This window comes from Euleptes europaea, chromosome 4 (assembly GCF_029931775.1).
Source record: "Euleptes europaea isolate rEulEur1 chromosome 4, rEulEur1.hap1, whole genome shotgun sequence".
NCBI classification, from domain to species: Eukaryota; Metazoa; Chordata; class Lepidosauria; order Squamata; family Sphaerodactylidae; genus Euleptes; species Euleptes europaea.
Window position 1 is genome coordinate 23,984,098 of NC_079315.1, and position 19,026 is coordinate 24,003,123.

Consider the following 19,026-nt stretch of genomic DNA (forward strand, 5'->3'; position numbering starts at 1 on the left):
AGAGTGGCAAACCCAATGCAAACTCCCCAAATATAAATGGCCATAGTCTAATGCAATGCTATGAAATATAAACATTTTCATAGTGGCGCTTCTTAGATGTTTTTGGCTTAGGTCACTTACCAAAGTAGCTGAACTCACAGCCTGAAAAACAGAACATGTACTTCAGGTAATTCTTTCCAAGTTTCCTTGCATATCCCAAAATAATTGGAGGTGGAAAGCACCATCAAGTTGTAGCAACTTATGATGACCCCATTGGGTTTTCAAGGCAAGAGATGAACAGAGGGGGTTTGCTGTTGTCTGCCTCAATATAGCAACCTTGGATTTCCTTGGTGGTCTCCCATCCAAGTACTGACCAGGGCTGGCCCTGCTTAGCTTCTTGAGATCTGAAGAGATCGGGCTAGCTTGGGCCATCCAGGTCAGTGTTCCAAAACAATTATACCTTTTGCTTACAAGATGCATAGCACACAGTTTCTTGCAGGGGAAAGAAGCTGCAGAGGAAAGTCACATTGTGTATACAGAGGTAATACTTGGAGAATTAAATGGTTTCTTCTGGATGCAAGTAATTAAAATAAGCGTAAATGTTAGTTTTCCTGTTTAACAGCATCATTTAAATTCAAAGGAAGTTTCTAATCCATTGGGGTTTTTCCTTCCCTGTGTATTCTGCCTTTCTTGATTGGACAGGCTTGAATGCTATTTATGCATTGCTGCACTTATATGTGAAGACAGTTCTGTGCTGGAAAAGTAAATTTTTTGTTTTCATGCTGAGAATACTGTACAACTGCTTACATACGGTTTGGCTGCCTGCTTGATTGATAGATGCCAGGAGCAGAAAAAGCTGGTGCTGCTGCTTCACAGATGAATGTGTATTTTCACACAGAGGGGATCCCTACACAGGAAGACAGTTATTTACCGCTGTATCCAGCCCCATGTGATTTATGATAAACAATTAAGTGAGCATATGTCAGGGGTCTGTAACAGGTAGCTTGTGAGCTACTGGAAGCTTGCTGGCGGCTTTAGAGTAGCTTGTGAATCCTCTAGATTAGAAGAGCCAAGAAAAGGTCGGGGGGAAATGTGCTGTAGGTTTCTTTTTTAAAAAGCCCTTTTCATAGGGGTTTCCTCTGTGCTGCTTAGCTTGATTTCTGGTGTTCTTCTTAATCCATGTTCAGTTTCTTGGACTTGGTAACGTTTGTGTATGTGTGTGGGGGTTACATCAGGATATTTTTCATAGAATCATAGAGTTGGAAGGGGCCACCAGGATCATCTAGTCCAACCCCCTGCACAATGCAGGAGATGCACAACTACCTCCCCCCCAACACACCCCAGTGACCCCTACTCCATGCCCAGAAGATGGCCACGATGCCCTCCCTCTCATGAACTGCCTAAGGTCATAGAATCAGCATTGCTGACTCTGCTTAAAAACCTCCAGGGAAGGAGCGCTTAATAACTCAAAAGTAGCTGTCATTAAAGAAAAGGTTGGTGATCGTGGCATATGTGCTAGATATGCACACCAAAGGAACAAAATCCCATTGCTGTGGGGGGAAAGAGTGGCTTCCTGATCTTTTGATGACTTAAAAAATTAATTACAACAAATACTATTACAAGGTTTATTTTTGCAGCCGAAACTTAAAATATATTCAAGAGAGTCCTATTAAACTGTGAGAATCTACCCCTCTACTGAAATGGTGTTCATGGAACTAAGTTGGGTAGGTGGAAGGAGCCATTTGGGGATAGATGTAGCCCTAGGATCTGCAAAGCAGTGAGGTGGAACAAATTAACCAAAAGTTTCTGGAGGCCAAGTTGTCCAGTGCAAAATGAGCAGCAGGGAGGGGAGGGGTATGGAAAGGGAAATGATCCAGTGTTAAGAAATTTACAGTATGGTCTTGTGCACAGTTACTCCGAGCTTAGTCCCATTGTCCTGTTTGTGTTGTAATCAGGACTGGGTACACCTGCTGACTCTTCTTGCAGAGAAAATAATGCATGAGCAAAGACAGTGTGTATAGATTGTGACCCCCCTGGGATCTTTTCATAATAAAATCTGCCCACAAAGTAATGCTGTGTTGCTCATAAAAACACGTATGGTGGGAATTTTTATGCCCCATAGAGCAATCTCAGCATAAGATCAGACGGCAGCACAGACGAAAGAACTTGGCTTCCTTCTGCATTTAAACCTGTGCCCCAATTTTATACGATTTGACACACCCACACACCCAAACACTCATTGAATAAGCCAGAGTTTCCCAAACTTTTTGAGTCATGGAGCACTTTTCAGGAGAGAAATTTGTCATGGAGCACTAATTTTCACCTAGCACCTATATACTAAACCAAATGATAATAGTATTTTTCTTTCCAATCTTTTCATGGAGCACTAGGAGATGTTTTGCGGAGCACCAAGTGCTCCCTGGAGTGCAGTTTGGGAACCTCTAAAATAAACAAAAGCCACGAAGGGTTCTGAAATAGTTATCCGCTAGTGACATCTACTGGTATCTATTGGAAATCTCATTAAAAATTCTGAACGTGTACTGAGCAATCGTTCAGTAGGTGGTTGTAGTTGCTAGGCCAGCAATTTAATTTTAGAGAGTCTGTGGGAGAGGTGGGCAAATGGTAGACGAGGCTTTTTCTTATAGTAGAGAGCCAAACGATGCCACTTGCTACAGTCTCCACCATTTGTTTCTTATATCTGTCTTGCCTCTCTGGGTAGGCAACTGAACCAGCTGCTATTCTTCAAGGGCCTGGGTTTTGCTTAGGACTTGCATTTGCTGAGTCTTCATTTTAGAAATTAGCCTGGATGGAGCCAGTGTGCTGTAGTGGTTAGAGTGTCAGACCTGGCTCTGGGAGACACCGTTTTAGACCCCTATTCTGCCATGGAAACTTGGGCCAGTCACACAGCCTAACTTATCTCAAAAGGAGGAGGGGGGAATCATGAACACTTGAAGCTGCCTTATACCGAATCAGACCCTTGGCTCATCAAAGTCAGTATTGTTTACTCAGGCGGGCAATGGCTCTCCAGGGCCTCAGGCTGAGGTCTTTCACATCACCTACTTGCCTAGTCCCTTTAACTGGAGATGCCAGGGATTGAACCTGGGACCTTCTGCATGCCAAGCAGATGCTCTACCACTGAGCCACAGCCCTTCCCCAATCATCATATTGTAAGCCACATTGTGTCACCCTTGAGGAGAAAAGTAGGACATAAGTATCTAAATAAGTGCATTTTCAGTGTTCCATTAACCTTGGGGAAGAAAACACCAATTTCCAATTGCAAAATGATTTCATAAGGGTAAGGTGTGATGTTGATACCAGAGTCTTATAGTGTGTTAAAGAATTCAGGTGCCAGATTGAAGCCTTGGATTTGTAAAATGAAGTACTTATGTATTTGTAAAGCCAAGTGAGTTTTAAATGTATGTATACTAAAGAAATGGGTGGGGGAGTAAGATATGTTTAGAGAGACTGTGGTTTACAGCTTCCACAAATTAACCAGCACTTACTTCTTAACTTCAAAATCCAAAGGAGTGCCACACTTTGTTTCCCCTTGGTCAGCTCTTTTCCCCATAGCAAATGTATTTCATTATCATGTATTTCAGTATCTAAGGTTAAAACTCTTTTCAATTTTTTTTTCTTTTTAGGTATCTAATATTTTATTGTCCACATGATGTTTTCTCTCGCTACTTGTCTTGTCTGCCTATTAGACTGTTGGTTTCAGGGATGAAGGAGGTGACTAGAACATGGAAAATAACAGGTGGAGTCACTCGGGCACACAGCCATTACCAAAACGCGTGGATAATCATGATAGTAGTCGGATGGGCCAGAGGTAATGTTTGAGAACCCTCCTTTGTTTTTTAATTAGTTAATGTTCTGAACACTGCAGGTACTGCTTAAATGGTGAAGCTCTTGGCAATGGCCTTTTTGAGGACCGGGAAACTTAAATCCAACATGTCTTCTTTTTCTCTTGGTTCCTGCTTCAACCTATAGAGACTGATACACCTATGTTTACTCAGAAGTAAATCCCACAGATTTTAGAAGAAGGGTAAGCGTTCTTATGGCTTCAGCACAATGCATATTTACTTGGAAGCTGGACATTGAAGAAAGCTGATAGGAAGAAAGTAGATTCCTTTGAAATGTGGTGTTGGAGGAAAGTGTTACGGATACCGTGGACTGCCAAAAAAACAAATCAGTGGGTTATAGATCAGGTCAAGCCGGAACTGACCCTAGAAGCTAAAATGACTAAACTGAGGCTGTCGTATTTTGGTCACATTATGAGAAGACAGGAGTCACTGGAAAAGACAGTCATGCTAGGAAAAGTTGAAGGCAGCAGGAAAAGAGGAAGACTCAACAAGAGATGAATTGGCTCAAGGAAGCCACAGCCCTCAGTTTGCAAGATCTGAGCAAGGCTGTCCAAGACAGGACATTTTGGAGGACATTGATTCATAGGGTCGCCAGGAGTTGGAAGCGACTTGACGGCACTTAGCACACGCATGTGCATAGAATTGCAGCATTTAAGTCACATGGAACTTTGGGTGGAAGGATTCTGGCTTAGCTGGTTGTTCCAATGGTTAATACTGCACTTGAACTAAACATGCTGGTAGCTAAAGAAAATAACTTTCCTAGCTCGTAAAACATTTTAGTTCTGTATCCTTTCTGGAAGTTCCATCTTGACCAGGTGTAACACTGGCCAGGCCCCTTTCAGGTTATTGTGAATCAAGGCACTGTGGGCAAGTGGTTAGAATGTCACACTAGGATCTGGCAATCCTACATTCAGATCCTTACTCTGCCATGAAGCTTTCTGGGTAACCATAGGCCAGTCATAGTCAAACCTACTTCACGGGCTATCGCGAGGATAAAAATGGAAGAGGTCAAGAGAAGCGTAGGCCAACCTGAGCTTCTTGGAGAAATGGTGGGATAAAACGTACTAAGTAAAAAAAAACTTTATTCATTTAGCATCTCTGCTGAAGCGGAGCAAGTTCTACATACTATTCAGTTTTAAAATCCAATACTTAAAATATAACAGTTAAAGAAGTCTGATTTAGTTCAAAGTATCTAATTCACACTCTAGAATAATGTATTTGTAAAGCCATACATACCAACCGTCTCTTCTGAGACCCTCTGTCTGAAGTTCTAGCCCTCTGCCTGCCTGTATTTATACTGTTTCAGTCACCTTTAATGAGGTTGACTTTGACTTTGAGAATCGTGTAATTCTCATTTTACACGAGAATCTTGTAATTCTCGTTTTTACTGCACATGCTCAGTGGCCTCCCATTGTATTACCAAATAAGGACTTCCTCTTTCAATAGGCTATTTGGCTAAACTATAAACAATCAATTTTGAGCTTTGTGATCACTCTATATAACCAATTTTGGTATCATTCTCATTGCCAGGAAAATACGTTGAGATTGAACCCATTCATTAATTTATAGAATCTTGTTTTCATGTTTAAATCATAAAATACAATTATTGTTTACATTACATGATTTCAGCATAGTCAGCATTCTATACTCTTGACATGATTAACATTTCTGCATTGGAAAAGCGAGAATTAAGCACTCAGTTCTGTAAATCAAGAATTAGTTTCTCACTAGCCATTAAAAAGCTGGGAAAGGTCATAGAAAATGCCAGAATGTACTGCTGGTTACTTACTGAAACCTTTAATAGCGTAATAGAAGCAAAGAATATCCATGCTCTCTTTCCTTTTAAAAGGAAACTATAAGCCTCTGCTATATATTTGCAGTTTATATATGTAATTGGGTTTTATATTGAATAATTCAGCATATGTACAACACCAATATCATAGTTCCTGTGCTCTAATATGTCAAAGCCTGTAACAGTTGGCAACCCTCTCCCTCCCCCAACCCACATGTGAACTAGTCCTGTGGCTGCAGACTTTGCCTCTCTGTGATTGTTACCTTACTTTGAAATTGGCAAAGGCTTGGAGGCACAGTCCCTATTGGGGCTGGATTTGGTCTAGCAACCTCTGCTGACACTTCCTATACAGGCCTTTTGCACACTGCTGACTCTGCGTACCTAATAAGATGATTTCATGGTTGCAACTTCTGGATTGCCTCTCGGTCCAGGAAGACGTAAGGGTGACTCTTTTGAAGCTTGCTGGTTTCTTGCTAAATGAGACAGTTATGAATCCTAAGTTTCCGAGTGTCAAGGGATGTTCGCTGCCTCTATTCTTTCCCACTGTTCAGCTTTGACAGAACTGAAGATGATTCTGGCAGAATTATTTTTTTCCATAAAATATTAGGGCTTGCCCTCTGATAATAGGATGCTTTCTAAGGAGTTTCAAATTGAAGATCCAATTTCAGCAACTGTAAAGTAGGTCATTGTGTTCATGTCTGTAGCTTGAGGGGTGTATCCTGTTCCTACTGAAAGTAGCGTGACAACTTTGCAGTTGGCCTAACTGGAAGCAGGGTTGAGTTACGGAAGACCTTTTTGAACCAATTTACACATGTTATATTTTTTTCCATTGAATTATCAGGAGCTGGCGGTGGCCTAATATCTAACTTTGAGCAGTTGGTGAGAGGTGTGTGGAAGCCGGAGACTAATGAACTGCTGAAGATGTCCTAGTAAGTGGTGAAAAGCATATTACAACTGACACAGTTCTGGGAATGGTATTTTTCCTGTGCATTCAAAGCCCTGTGAGTAGCTTTTCAGATACAGGACTCTTTAAAAGACATGCTGCAAAACAGCCGCTTTCTAACTTTCTTTCTTGATGATTTCCACACTGACTTGTCGGCCAGAGAACTTCCCAAGCATCCGCTTTGGATCCCTCGTGTACCACAGCAGATTCTGGGACATGTTCTAGGGTACAGTCAAACAAAGCACTGCCTCCCTTCCCCCACACACACACACTGCGCTCAGATCAGATTTATTAATACGGCAAAACCATTAAAATAGTCATACCGATTACAAGATAGAGTTAAAAGATACAGTATCTAAAACTATGGAATATATAATTCTTAAATACATTAAACAAATTAATATTAGTTAAAAACCTCAGATTAATATAACATTTTCCATTTTAGGTTAGATTGCCAAGCCCCTGCTTTGTCTGATGGATCTTGTAACTTGCAGCACAGAATTTAGCTACTTGTTTCATTGTCTGGGCTGACCCTTCCCATAAGAGATTCCTCAACCTCCCTTCCTCAGAGCTGTTCTTTGTTAGATTAAGGAGAGGGGAAATTAGCTTGAATCTTACTTCCTCATAGAAAGAGCATCTGAAGAAAACGGGCACAATAGACTTGACTTCACCCGACTTACAGGGACACCCCCTCTCTGATCTTGATAACCTCTTGAATCTGGCTTCTAGAATCGCCGAAGGAAAAAGCCTCTGCCTAACTAATTGCTTTGCTTGGTCACCGTTGAGCTCTAACAGGAAGTGGGCAGAGAATCCCAGGCTTTTGACTCTCCTCTGTCTGTTGCCACCATCTGGATTTAAAATCATCACCAACGAGTAATGGCAGAAGGCCTTCAGTTGCCCCCAGCACTTTCAGCCAGAGATAAATGGAGGAAAGACCAATCCTAGCCTCCATCTTTAACATCCTGGTCTCCAAATGCACCTACGCACTGTGCTGATGGTTTCTATATAGGCATTTTGCCACCTGTGGACAGCAGAATGCCCCCTTTTTTGGGGGTGTGTGTGTCACCACATGACTTTGTGCTCATTCCAAACACACAATTTGCAAGGTCTGTTTCCTCTTTAAGGTGGAGCAAAGAGCAGAACATGCTTGGCAGGGGGCTGAAGTTGTCACTGCCTTGGTGCTTTCAACCCAACAAATAACATTATTTATTTTTATTATTTGATTTTTATCCTGCCCTTTTCCGACGGAAGTGAGGCTCAGGGTGGCTCACAGCTGGGATAACCATCTGAACAATTCCACATTAAAATAACATCATAATACAGTTAGAACAGTTCCTCAGTGGAATAGGCTTCCTCGGGAGGTGGTAAGCTCTCCTTCCCTGGAGGTTTTTAAGCAGAGGCTAGATGGGCATCTGTCAGCAATGCTGATTCTATGACCTTAGGGAGATCATGAGAGGGAGGGCATCTTGGCCATCTTCTGGGCATGGAGTAGGGGTCACTGGGTGTGTGTGTGTGGGAAGTAGTTTGGAATGTCCTGCATTGTGCAGGGGGTTGGACTAGATGATCCTGGTGGTCCCTTCCCACTCTTATGATTCTATACAATAAAACTTATACTTAAAACGTATTGTTTACGATGCTAAAATTTTTACAGTCTAAAACCAAGTAAGTCCAGATGGCGCCTTTATATTCATACTGGTAAAAGAGCGACCAGTTGAGAAGGCGGAATAAGGCAGAAGTTGGGATGGGGTAGGGAGGCCAGCTAAGATGGAACCAACACTGCCCTCAACCGTAGGCCTGGCAGAACATCTCAGTCTTGCAGTCCCTCCGGAATTAAGTGCCTGGTCTCATTTGACAGAGAGTTCCACCAGGCCGGAGCCAGAGGTGAAAAAGCTCTGGCTCCGGTTGAGGATAGCCAGATACTTCCGGGCCAGGGACCACTAATAAGTTGTTACTCGATGTGCGTAATGCTCTTTGAGGAGTGTATTGGGAGAGGGTGGGGATGGAAGGGATGAGGCTGTGAGGAAGAAGTCACCACCCTCCTCCACCCTGCTTGCTTCCACAGGGGAGAATACCCCTGCTGTCACCGTCTCAATCACTAATGTGTCCACGGAACACACACAACACTCCCCTGTGCTAGCACATTGCAGGGGGAAGTGTTATTAAGGGTAACCATGCAGTCTTCTAAAGATGTTTCTACTGATTTTTTCGTTCAGAAATAAACTTTCAGGGAACCCCATGAGTCCTTGTAACAGAGTTGGAAAAACATTGCTGATCTCTTTTAAAAAAGACCTTTTTTGTGTTGCTAAGCAGACAGCCACTTTGAATGGGAAGGAAATTAAGTTTCTCTCCTGTAAATGTGGTCTGCGCGGTCTTTAAAAAGTTGAGGTTGAACAGTTTGTTCCGTGACGATGGGCACGATAAGGATACATGATCAGCTGATGGAGAGGCTGTGTAAGCCTGCCTGTTTGAGTAGCTGAAGGTAGCTATAACTTACATACCATTGGAATGACTATGCCAAGCTACATATTCATTAGTCTGCTGACCTCCTCTGCAATATTCTTATCCTGATCGTGAAAACCTGTAATTTAAAAGTCTGTATTTAAAACGTTCGTAGGTGCCTCTTGAGAGACCTGCTCAAACTAAAACCAGCTAAAATAATAAAATCAAACCATTAAAAACCCAGGACATAAACTGTCTATGTTAAGGATCCTCATAACACTCTTTGGTTAGAAGTAGATTGTAAAAGCAATTAAAAGACCTTTAGTAAAAAAAAATTGCCTGGCAAGTGTATATATAATGATATATATAATGATGACACCCAGCTCTATTTCTGCTTTACAGCTGATTCAAGTGGGATTGTTCCTGGAGATGGTATTGGGATGAATGAGGGCTATTAGACTAAACCTGAGTCCAGGCAAGTCTAGGATATTGTTGGGCATGAACACATGAAGCTGCCTTAATACTGAATCAGACCCTTGGTCCATCGAAGTCAGTATTGTCTACTCAGACCAGCAGCGGCTGTCCAGGGTCTCAGGTACAGGTCTTTCACATCACCTACTTGCCCAGTCCCTTTAACTGGAGATGCCGGGGATCGAACCTGGGACCTTCTGCATGCCAAGCAGAGGCTCTTCCACTGAGCCACGGCCCCTCCCAATGGTGAAGCTGCTCAAGGATCAAGGAGTTGGCCTATCCCGAAGGGGGCTGCACTCCCCCAAAAGAGCAGGATCATAACTTCGGTGTGCTGCTGGACCCCAAAAGACCACCAATACAATAAGTGGCAGCAAGAAGATACTTCAGGCAGGTTAAAACCGATAAAGAGTAGGATTACACAGCTAAAAGTTCTTTAGGGTGTTGTGACGGACAGCTAACTCCAGAGGCATTATATCCGTCTGAAAACACTGATTGACAGGAGGTTCAAAAAGAATTTTGCAGTTGACCTGAAAGAGTTCAGTTGAGAGTGTCAGTTAGGAAGGAAGGTGGGGGGAGTAGAGAGGAGAGTGAAGGATTGGAGCGGATCCTGAAATAAGGGACGAGAACCGGTAGTCCTTCCCTGGGGGAAATAGCTCCTAGGAAAGGGGGATAAGCCCTTTCAAGTGTTAAAGCCAGAAAATTGGAACTTGTGTCTATATCCCTGCCTCCACAGACATTAGCAGTTGTTCTTTGTCAAATAAGCACGTGCATGTTTATCTCAGGAGTGACAGCCAAGTGATGTCTCTCAACACTTACAAACACCTATGGGAAGAAAAAAACAGCTACAATTTTAGCCACAAGCCATCTATTATATATAGTTATACAAAGTTTCCCTCATTCCTGTTGCCTTTTCACCTGCCAAGTTTAAAACGGAAACTTGACCATTTCCCTGTAGGAATGGAATAAAACCGTTTACGCGTTGTGAATTCATACCAGCCTCACGTGCCCTGTCTTCAGACATGTACCAATGAAGGGATTTTCAATTCCTCAGCATCCTAGGCTGGGTCAGAATATATCTATGTACATTTTAATCTATAGGCATCTGGGGGACAGACAGAAAAAAGAAAAAAAAGGAGCTACTTTGTACTTTGGTCACATTATGAAAAGACAAGAGTCACTGGAAAAGACAATCGTGCTAGGAAAAGTTGAAGGCAGCAGGAAAAGAGGAAGAGCCAACAAGAGATGGATTGACTCTATAAAGGAAGCCACAGCCCTCAATTTGCAAGACCTGAGCAAGGCTGTTAAAGATAGGATGTTTTGGAAGTCATTGATTCATAGGGTCGCCATGAGTTGGAAGCGACTTGACGGCACTTAACACATACAAAAAGGAGCTGCTCGACAAAGTAAAAAAGGGCAGGGTAAGGGCCACATATGTCAACTAGCATTGTGGGTTTTGCCCCAAAGCACATAGGATCCAGGTGACCTAGATTTGATGTGAAAATGACATCATTTAATCACACTGAAGCAGTGGAATCCCTGAATGGTTTGTCTAGGAAGTGGTTGTTGGACTGGATGATGCCCCTAGGTTGAAAATCAATCTAGGTCAGCGATGGCGAACCTTTTAGAGACCAAGTGCCCGAACTGCAACCTAAACCCACTTATTTATCGCAAAGTGCCAACACGGCAATTTAACCTGAATACTGATGTTTTAGTTTAGAAAAAACAACTCATACATTAACATTTGCAACTCTCTAGATGTGCTGGGGCGATGGCGCGTGCCCACAGAGAGGGCTCTGCAAGCCCCCTCTGGCACACGTGCCATAGGTTCACCACCACTGATCTAGGTCAAGATGGAAATGTTGATGGTAGGTAATCTGTCTATTCTGGATAGAGGCATAAATCCCCTGAACGATCAGATTTCAGCTTGGAGGTGTTCGTTGATCTACAACTCTTGCTTGATTCTCAGATTGCAGTAGTCATGAGGAGTTTCTCTCTGCTCCCATGGTGACTACTAGGTGCACCTTTTCTTAGGAAACAGGGACCTTGTCATCATGACTGATGCCTAGGTAGCCTCCCCTTAGGATTAGTGTAATGAGCCCTGTGTGGACCTGTTTATGAACGTTTTTCAGAAATTACCGTAGGTTCAGAATGCAGACACCATTTCAATGTCTGATTATAGAGGGCAGTATGCAACATACCCTAAAGGAGCTTTGCTGCAGTGGCTACTAGTTTGCATCAAAAGTGGTGGTGTAGATTTTAAAGCTGCAAATGATCTGGGGCAAAACTATCTTGCATTTTGCTTGTGTAAGGTGGATTTCAGTACTCCCCATAATGATCTTTGATCGAGTCACACCTCACATCCAAGCTGGACAGTAATGACTGCATGAAATGGCCTTTTGATTTTTCGTTTTGGAAATAGCTATATTGCTCCTAAATGGAAAATCAGTTTTGAGTCTTACAGTAACTCATATACAAATAGAATTGCATTAAGTAAAACTTTCTTCCTCAGCTGTCACATGGCACAGTCCAGTATAGGGTTGCCATCTGTAGCTGACACCCTGGTGGGAGATTGGGGGGGACAAGATCCTTGGTGTGGCACCAATGTATGCCATCACATCCAGCACAAAAGCAGAAGAGACATCATCATGTTGGAGTAAACTCTAAGATTTTGTCAAAACTCTGGTTAAATCATAGAGTTTTGGGTGAACCTTAGTGCAGCTCTCCCCTGCAGTGATATCACTTCCAGTTTTGTGATGGAAGAGATATCATTTGATTTAATCAAAAGATATCATCTTTTGATTAAATCAAAAGAGTTCCCATCTATACATTAGGAAGAATTTTCCAACAGCTAGAGCAGTTCCTCAGTGAAACAGGCTTCCTCGGTAGGTGGTAAGCTCTTCTTCCCTGGAGGTTTTTAAGCAGAGGCTAGATGGCCATCTGTCAGCAATGCTGATTCTACGACCTTAGGCAGATCATGAGAGGGAGGGCATCTTGGCTATCTTCTGGGCATGGAGTAGGGGTCACTGGGGGTGTGGGGGGGAGGTAGTTGTGAATTTCCTGCATTGTGCAGGGGGTTGGACTAGATGATCCTGGTGGTCCCTTCAAATGCTATGATTCTATGTTTCTATGACGTGTGACCCCAAAGAGTCCATCCCCCTTTGGCTAGTTGATCAGTGAGAGAAAGTGGGAGGGGGGTGTTCAGGCCAGGAGGTCTTCTGAAATAGTGGGAGGCTGGGTCCCCACTATTGCAGCCCTAAATCTGAATTTGTTCTCAAGTGCAACGGATTTCTGTTTCTCTTTATAAAGACTGATAGTACTGCGGAGGGAAAGCAGAGTGGTTCCCTTGGGGGCACAACTGAGATAGGAACAAATCCTGCAGTCATTCCCATCCTGATACAGAAAGGCCTTGTGCTACCCTGACTGGAGTCTCCCCAAGTGTCCTCGCAGTGTACTGGCCCTGCTGCATTGCTTACATCATCACTCACACCCTGTCATAGTGATGGACACTTTGCTGGTTTCCAATAAAAGTCAATCTCCAAACAGTAACTAAAATTAATTGCAAATAAAAGTTCGTGGAGAGGTTTTTTTTGGTTGGGATGCGAGTGACTGCTATGAACTAAGCTGCATTAGTATGCCACGGGAGAGGGCCATACCTTCGGTGCACACAGGGAGTGCTGCTTGAGTTACAGCTTTCAGCTCAAGCTTGCCGGAGCTAAATTGGGAATGTTAAATCACTCCCAATTTTAACTTCTGCGATAGGAAGTAAGAAGCGAAACTGGCAGGCAGGCTGCGGACTGGCGCTGTAAAGGGGAAGCGGGCTCATGGTGGGCATTTTTCAAGTCCCCTTGCCCTTCCTGCATGACTTCATGATGGGTTTTTTTGCGGAAACGATTATTTCGAAAACAAGGTTGTGACTTCTAGTGTGATAAAACCAGCAGGGGCACAAAAGCACTTAGGCACCCTGCCTCCATGCCACTGTCCTAGTAATAAAGAGTGACAGGAGAGAAACACAGAAATGCAAGCCGGGGCTGTTGCCAAAAGTCAGCTTTGTGTATACCTCTCTTTTCTCTCTCTGCCTCCCCAGCTCCTGCCTAGCAGTTTATTGAGGTATGAGCTGTCCTTCTGGAACGTGACCTAAATCCTTCAGCAATGATGGGAAAAAATATAATTTCTGCCTGTTTAAGCACCACATATACTGCACTCCCCCTAAAAAGATATGCTGGCAAGGAGAAACAGTGCTTTAAATGTTGGAAAAGGCAGCAAATGAAGTGAAAAGTGGAAAGCTGGAAACTCAGTGATGGAAGGAGGAATGTTTTGTGTAGAGCTCACCTTGCGGCAAATATTGTTGAGCCAAGAACCGAGTAGGGTTGTAAAAGGGACGCGAGATACGTGAATAGTATGATCAAGTGTGGCACTGTTGAAATATTTAGAGTTGGTTAAAAGTGAAACTGGAGAAGAAAAACATTTAAGCTTTTGGATGGATTTTGAAGATCACATTTTCCTTTTGCCCCTGCCTAAAATTTGTACAGTAAGTGACTACTAGAGTATTCCTGGTTACTAGATCTAGATGGCGATCTGAACAAGCAGGGAGTCTTTTATAATTTTTTTTTTCTCTTGACATCTCTGCCATTACTCTCCACACTGCTAAAGAGGCAAGCCATGACTTGGCCTCTTAAGCATTTTCAGTTGAAATGGAGGACATGCATTATTACCTTGCACATTGGGCAAGTGCTGTCATCTTTTTTGTCGTCAAGTCACAGCTAACATATGGTGACACTGTAGGGTTTTCAAGGTAAGAGATGTTCAGAGGTGGTTTGCCATTGTCTGCCTTTGTGTTGTGACCCTGGACTTCCTTGGTGGTCTCCCATCCAAATACTAGCCAGGTCTGACCCTGCTTAGCTTCCAGGATCTGATGATCTGATGAGATTGGGCTAGCCTGGGCTAGCCAGGTCAGGGCAAGTGCTGTCATAATCAAGTGCACTAATACTTCCCATCATCTCATATTCTAAATCAGAGAGGGAGCTGTGGCTCAGTGGTGGAGCATCTGCTTGGCATGCAGAAGGTCCAGGTTCAATCCCTGGCATCTCTAGTTAAAAGGACCAAATAATAGGTGATGTGAGAGACCCTTTACCTGAGACCTTGAAGAGCTGCTGCCAGTCTGAGTAGACAATATTGACTTTAATGGACCAGTGGTCTGATTCAGTATAAGACAGCTTCATATGTACATAGGTTGGTATAGCTGTAGCTGGGGACTGAGCTAGCATGCTGCTCATACTACGATTTAGGAATGTCATCTTGGTCATAAATTCACTTGGGTCATCTATGCATGGGAGTTTTACCTAAGGTTCGCTGCTCGCTGGACTCACACTTTCCTGTTGGGAGTCTATGCACCAGCAGTCTCCAAGCTCAAATCAGGAAGTATTTGAATCCCGGGCCCTTGAAATGCTGCTTTGTAATTGGCTGTAGTGAGAGAAACCTTCCCTCCCCCCAACCCAGTTTCTGCATAAAAAAGCATTTGAAGAACATAAAACAAACAAAAAAAGCAATCTGAAAAGAAGGGCGGGGGAAAAATCCAACCCTCGGTTTTAAAAAGCCTTTCTCCTGCTCAGAAGTGCTCCCAGGAAGCAAGAAGTATTTAAATCCCTGCCTTTGGACATGCTGCTTTGTAATTGGCTGTGAGCGAAACTAAGTTTGCATGTACCACACTTTTCCTTATACTTGGAGATTTCACCCGGGCTGAGCTCAGGGGAGAGGGAAGAATTGTGTTAACAGAGGAACGGGAAGGTTTGTGAGGGCTGTCAGCGAGGTCATCTCTAACGGAGGGGAAACTCATGCATAACTTCAAGGAGCAACTGAGACAGATGGAGGGGGTGAACATGAGTGAAAGTACCCATGCATAAATGACCTTGGTAACCTTATGCAAACCACTATTGCCTCAGCTTCACACACACCCTTCCATCTGCAGCCTGGGCACAATACTGTCAAACTTGTCTTTAAAAGTTCTTGCAAGGATTATTGAAGTGATGTACACGCAGTGTTTTGCATGCTTCAAAGTACTTTAAAAACTATTATTTGTGACTAGCTCAGTGAAAAACCAGGGGAGAAGATAAACTAGAAGTATCCACGTGGTAAGGATTGTGTTTCTCTAATATATCAGTAAGCTATCACTTCTCAAAATGTTTCCATTAGGGCTGTCAGCTGACAAAGGATTTTTTTAGTGGATTCACTGCTCCTTTTTCAACTACTCAGTCAATCCATTGATCAGTTAAATTTAAATCAATGCGCATATTAACCAAACCTTAATTTCAATGATCTTTTGGAAAACTGAAGAAAGTACAAGGTAACCTAGACTCTACCACTCACGGCTTGCAGAAAAAACCATCAATGCATACTCCGCCCCTCTCCCCAAATACTGTAACACACCTGAATTAAAGTAGCCTTAGAAATTGCACAATGATGCCCTATTAATCACAGCCATGCAGTGGGTTGGTAGCGACCAGTTGTAATCAGTAAATTGCCTGAAGTTGATCAACAGTTTGCAGCTTTTGCACACACTCTTTGGCATGTGTGTGTGGGAGACAGTGGTTTTTAACAGATAATTAGCCACATTCAGAGCTTTATTACTGTGTATGTGTGGTGGCGGAGTAGAACAATGTGTCTTACATTTTTGTTTTTGTGTCTTTTTCTTTCCTAGCCCTGTGAAAGTGAGCTTGGCAGGGGCAATACTCTTCACAATGCAGCACACCCATTACCTTCCAATGGAAGTTCACGACCTCATGTTGTTCTACACCGTCTTCCTAGTGGTTACAAAGGTAAGGATTTTAAACATTTGTTGGTGGTATAATTCATAGCATTTATTTAGAAGAACCATTTACTTTGGCTGCCTTTGGCTGATTGTAACAGCCGCTGACCACATACAATGAATGCTACTGCTATCTTGTCCAGTGACAATTTTTTTCAGAAATGAGTGTTTATATACCAAATCTATAATAGCTTTTAAATTACATTAAGTCCATATGGCATGACAGCCATCCTTCCCTACAGAGGGATGAATAAGATGGCTTTGATCTGGAATCAACTTTCCAATCTCAGAAGTAGCGACAGCTTAAACATCACTTTGACATGACTTGTCAATCTGAATGTTGGTACTTTTACCTGATTGATTATTATTGCATGCTACATCTGTGCTACAGAAAGAGACAGAAGGGAGCCTTTTAGGAATGCGGATGAAAGACTTTCATAAATGAGTTAATGTTCTTAATTTGGGGTCAGTTCTTTCAAGGGCTACCTCACTTGACAAGTTAACAGCCTCCTTCACTCCCCCCACCTGTTGCAGTTTCCCCATGATTTCCATACTGATAGCGTCACCAGTGCCCATACAATGGGTACTTTTAACCTACTTAGGTTTGCAATGGCAAGACCAGTGGGAGACGTGCATAGTCTCACAATATTTAGGGATGTCCCAGCCTTTGACTGTGCCTTGTGTGATTCTGTGATTCCAAGCCCTCGTGGGTGTTGTGCATTAGCATTTATTTCTTTAAAATATTTTATGTCCCACCTAACTGACCCACAGGTTTTTTTTTAAGTGGTTGCCTTTTATAAGGAACAAGCCATGGTATCTTGCATGTGGTGAGGAGCAAACCGTCCTGTAGTGTCTCATGGCAGCTTCACCACATTGTATAACTGGGCACGGGGGTCCACTTGACTGGCAGTCCGAATGTGAGGGTTTGATCATGTGAAGTGGCCTATAGTTTTGCCTAGAACAAGATTTGCCACAGTATTATCCTGCTTGTTTCTGTTTTTAGTTGTGGAATGACGTCCTGACTATGTCTTCTTCTATTTTTTTCTTTGGCAGGTAGCCATGATGCTGACCGAATTTAGGACTTCCCCGTTTGCGGTGCTTGAGAACGCAGTGGGCTCCTTCCTCTTTGGTTTTGAGCCATCTTATGTGAAAGTGAAGGGCAAGTCCAAAGTATCTTATAACGGTGGCCCCTCAGTCAATGAAGGTGCTTCTGGTGGCGAGATGGGGGATACTGTTAAGAAGAGGCACGCGAAGAAAACCGAATAAAAAAATGTTGAGAATAGCACTTTTGGGTGGCCAAAAATACCTTGTTTGTCCACGACCATACGTGCGTTTAATGTCTCTCCTTTCCAATGACGTGAAATGACAATTGTGTATAAGGAAATTCATGTAGCAAGAGCTCCAATTATCCTCAGAGTCCAGTCTGTTGTAAAGTTCCCCACATATGCCCCATTTTGTGGGACTCCCCATGTCAACAGTGCTTGTGGACTTTGTGTCTGCTACTGCTGTGTGGCTCCACGGTGCCTCTGAAACGTTCTTTTTTTTCGGTATGTAAAATAGAGTTCATATTTGGATACTAGACATCATGTTGGATTATTTTTCCTAATGTGAATGATAAGAGACTATATTTGATCTTACTTGTATGAGAAAATTTTATTGTGGTTACGTTTTCTACTTAAGAAAACTAAACCCCTTGCTTTTAAAAATTTAGTAAAATTATTTTTTTCAGGTAGCAGTAAAATGGGACTGCTACACTTGCCTATTTTTGGTTGATGATAACTTATTATAGGTACTATCCAGTCTGTGTTAAGTACTTTCAGATCCAATGCAGGAGAGAGAAATGTGTGGTGAACCTTTCCTGCTGAAATGAGGTAGGACTGGACAGTGCTTGATCTTGGCTGGATTCTACCCTAGGGGTTTAATAGCAGAGGGTTTCCTTCTCAATATGTAATATGTAAACTATTGTTTTAATCTAATTGAACAATGTGAAGCATTTTTGTGAAAAAGTAATATATTCAGCGACTGGATATATTTTACGGCACATGCTCAGTGGTTCTGTCAAACTTCAGAAACCAGCTTAACCTGCAGTCACTTCTTCTGAAACCTCTGATTTTCTTAACTCTTGTTGTTCTGGTACTGAATGCACAAGCTGAACAATTTCCGTGCTTGAGTCACAAGAAATCTTGTTATTTTTCACAGATCTTCTATAAGTGTTTAAACTTTTTCCTCCATTTACTCCTTCAGATCACTTTGACGCCAGATGCTGGCTTGGGTCCAATGGAGCATTTCCATGGATGGAACTACTTGCGCCTGTGGAGAATGACTTTCTTGCCTCTCCCCTCCCACTGCAGCCCAAAATACTCCTCAAAATTCAGTTCCAGGATATCCTCCCCCACCCTCCCCACCACCCCAGGGGGTATTTTGAGCTGCAGCAGTAAGGGGGAGGTAGGGAAGTCATGCTCTATGGGCGAAAATTTCCATGTGTAGAAATGCTGTGTTGGATCCAAGCTGATGGTAAACATGAGATTCTCTCTTGATGGATGGCTTTTAAGAGGGCAATGAAACTTGTAGTGAAGGTTCATGTGAATGATAATCATATGGAATGATGAAAGTTCACATGGCATGAGCAGTCATACTGTTTATTCTGACAGGGACTTCATCTGGGGGGAACATGGGCCTTTCTCCAAATACAGCACAATTTATTTGTAGCGAAATTGAAAGTGCATCCCAGAGAGGTTTC

At 42.8% G+C, this 19,026-nt stretch overlaps 1 protein-coding gene across 1 annotated transcript in view; it reads left to right on the plus strand.

The window, feature by feature from the left end:
* TMEM38B (transmembrane protein 38B) overlaps positions 1-17,552 on the plus strand; it is a 31,805-nt gene extending 14,253 nt beyond the window's left edge. The window contains exons 3-6 of the mRNA XM_056848523.1: positions 3,621-3,805; positions 6,473-6,560; positions 16,179-16,296; positions 17,340-17,552. Of these exons, the coding sequence (XP_056704501.1) occupies positions 3,621-3,805; positions 6,473-6,560; positions 16,179-16,296; positions 17,340-17,552 (604 nt within the window). The remainder of the gene's footprint in view (positions 1-3,620; positions 3,806-6,472; positions 6,561-16,178; positions 16,297-17,339) is intronic.
* The last annotated feature ends 1,474 nt before the right edge of the window (positions 17,553-19,026 follow it).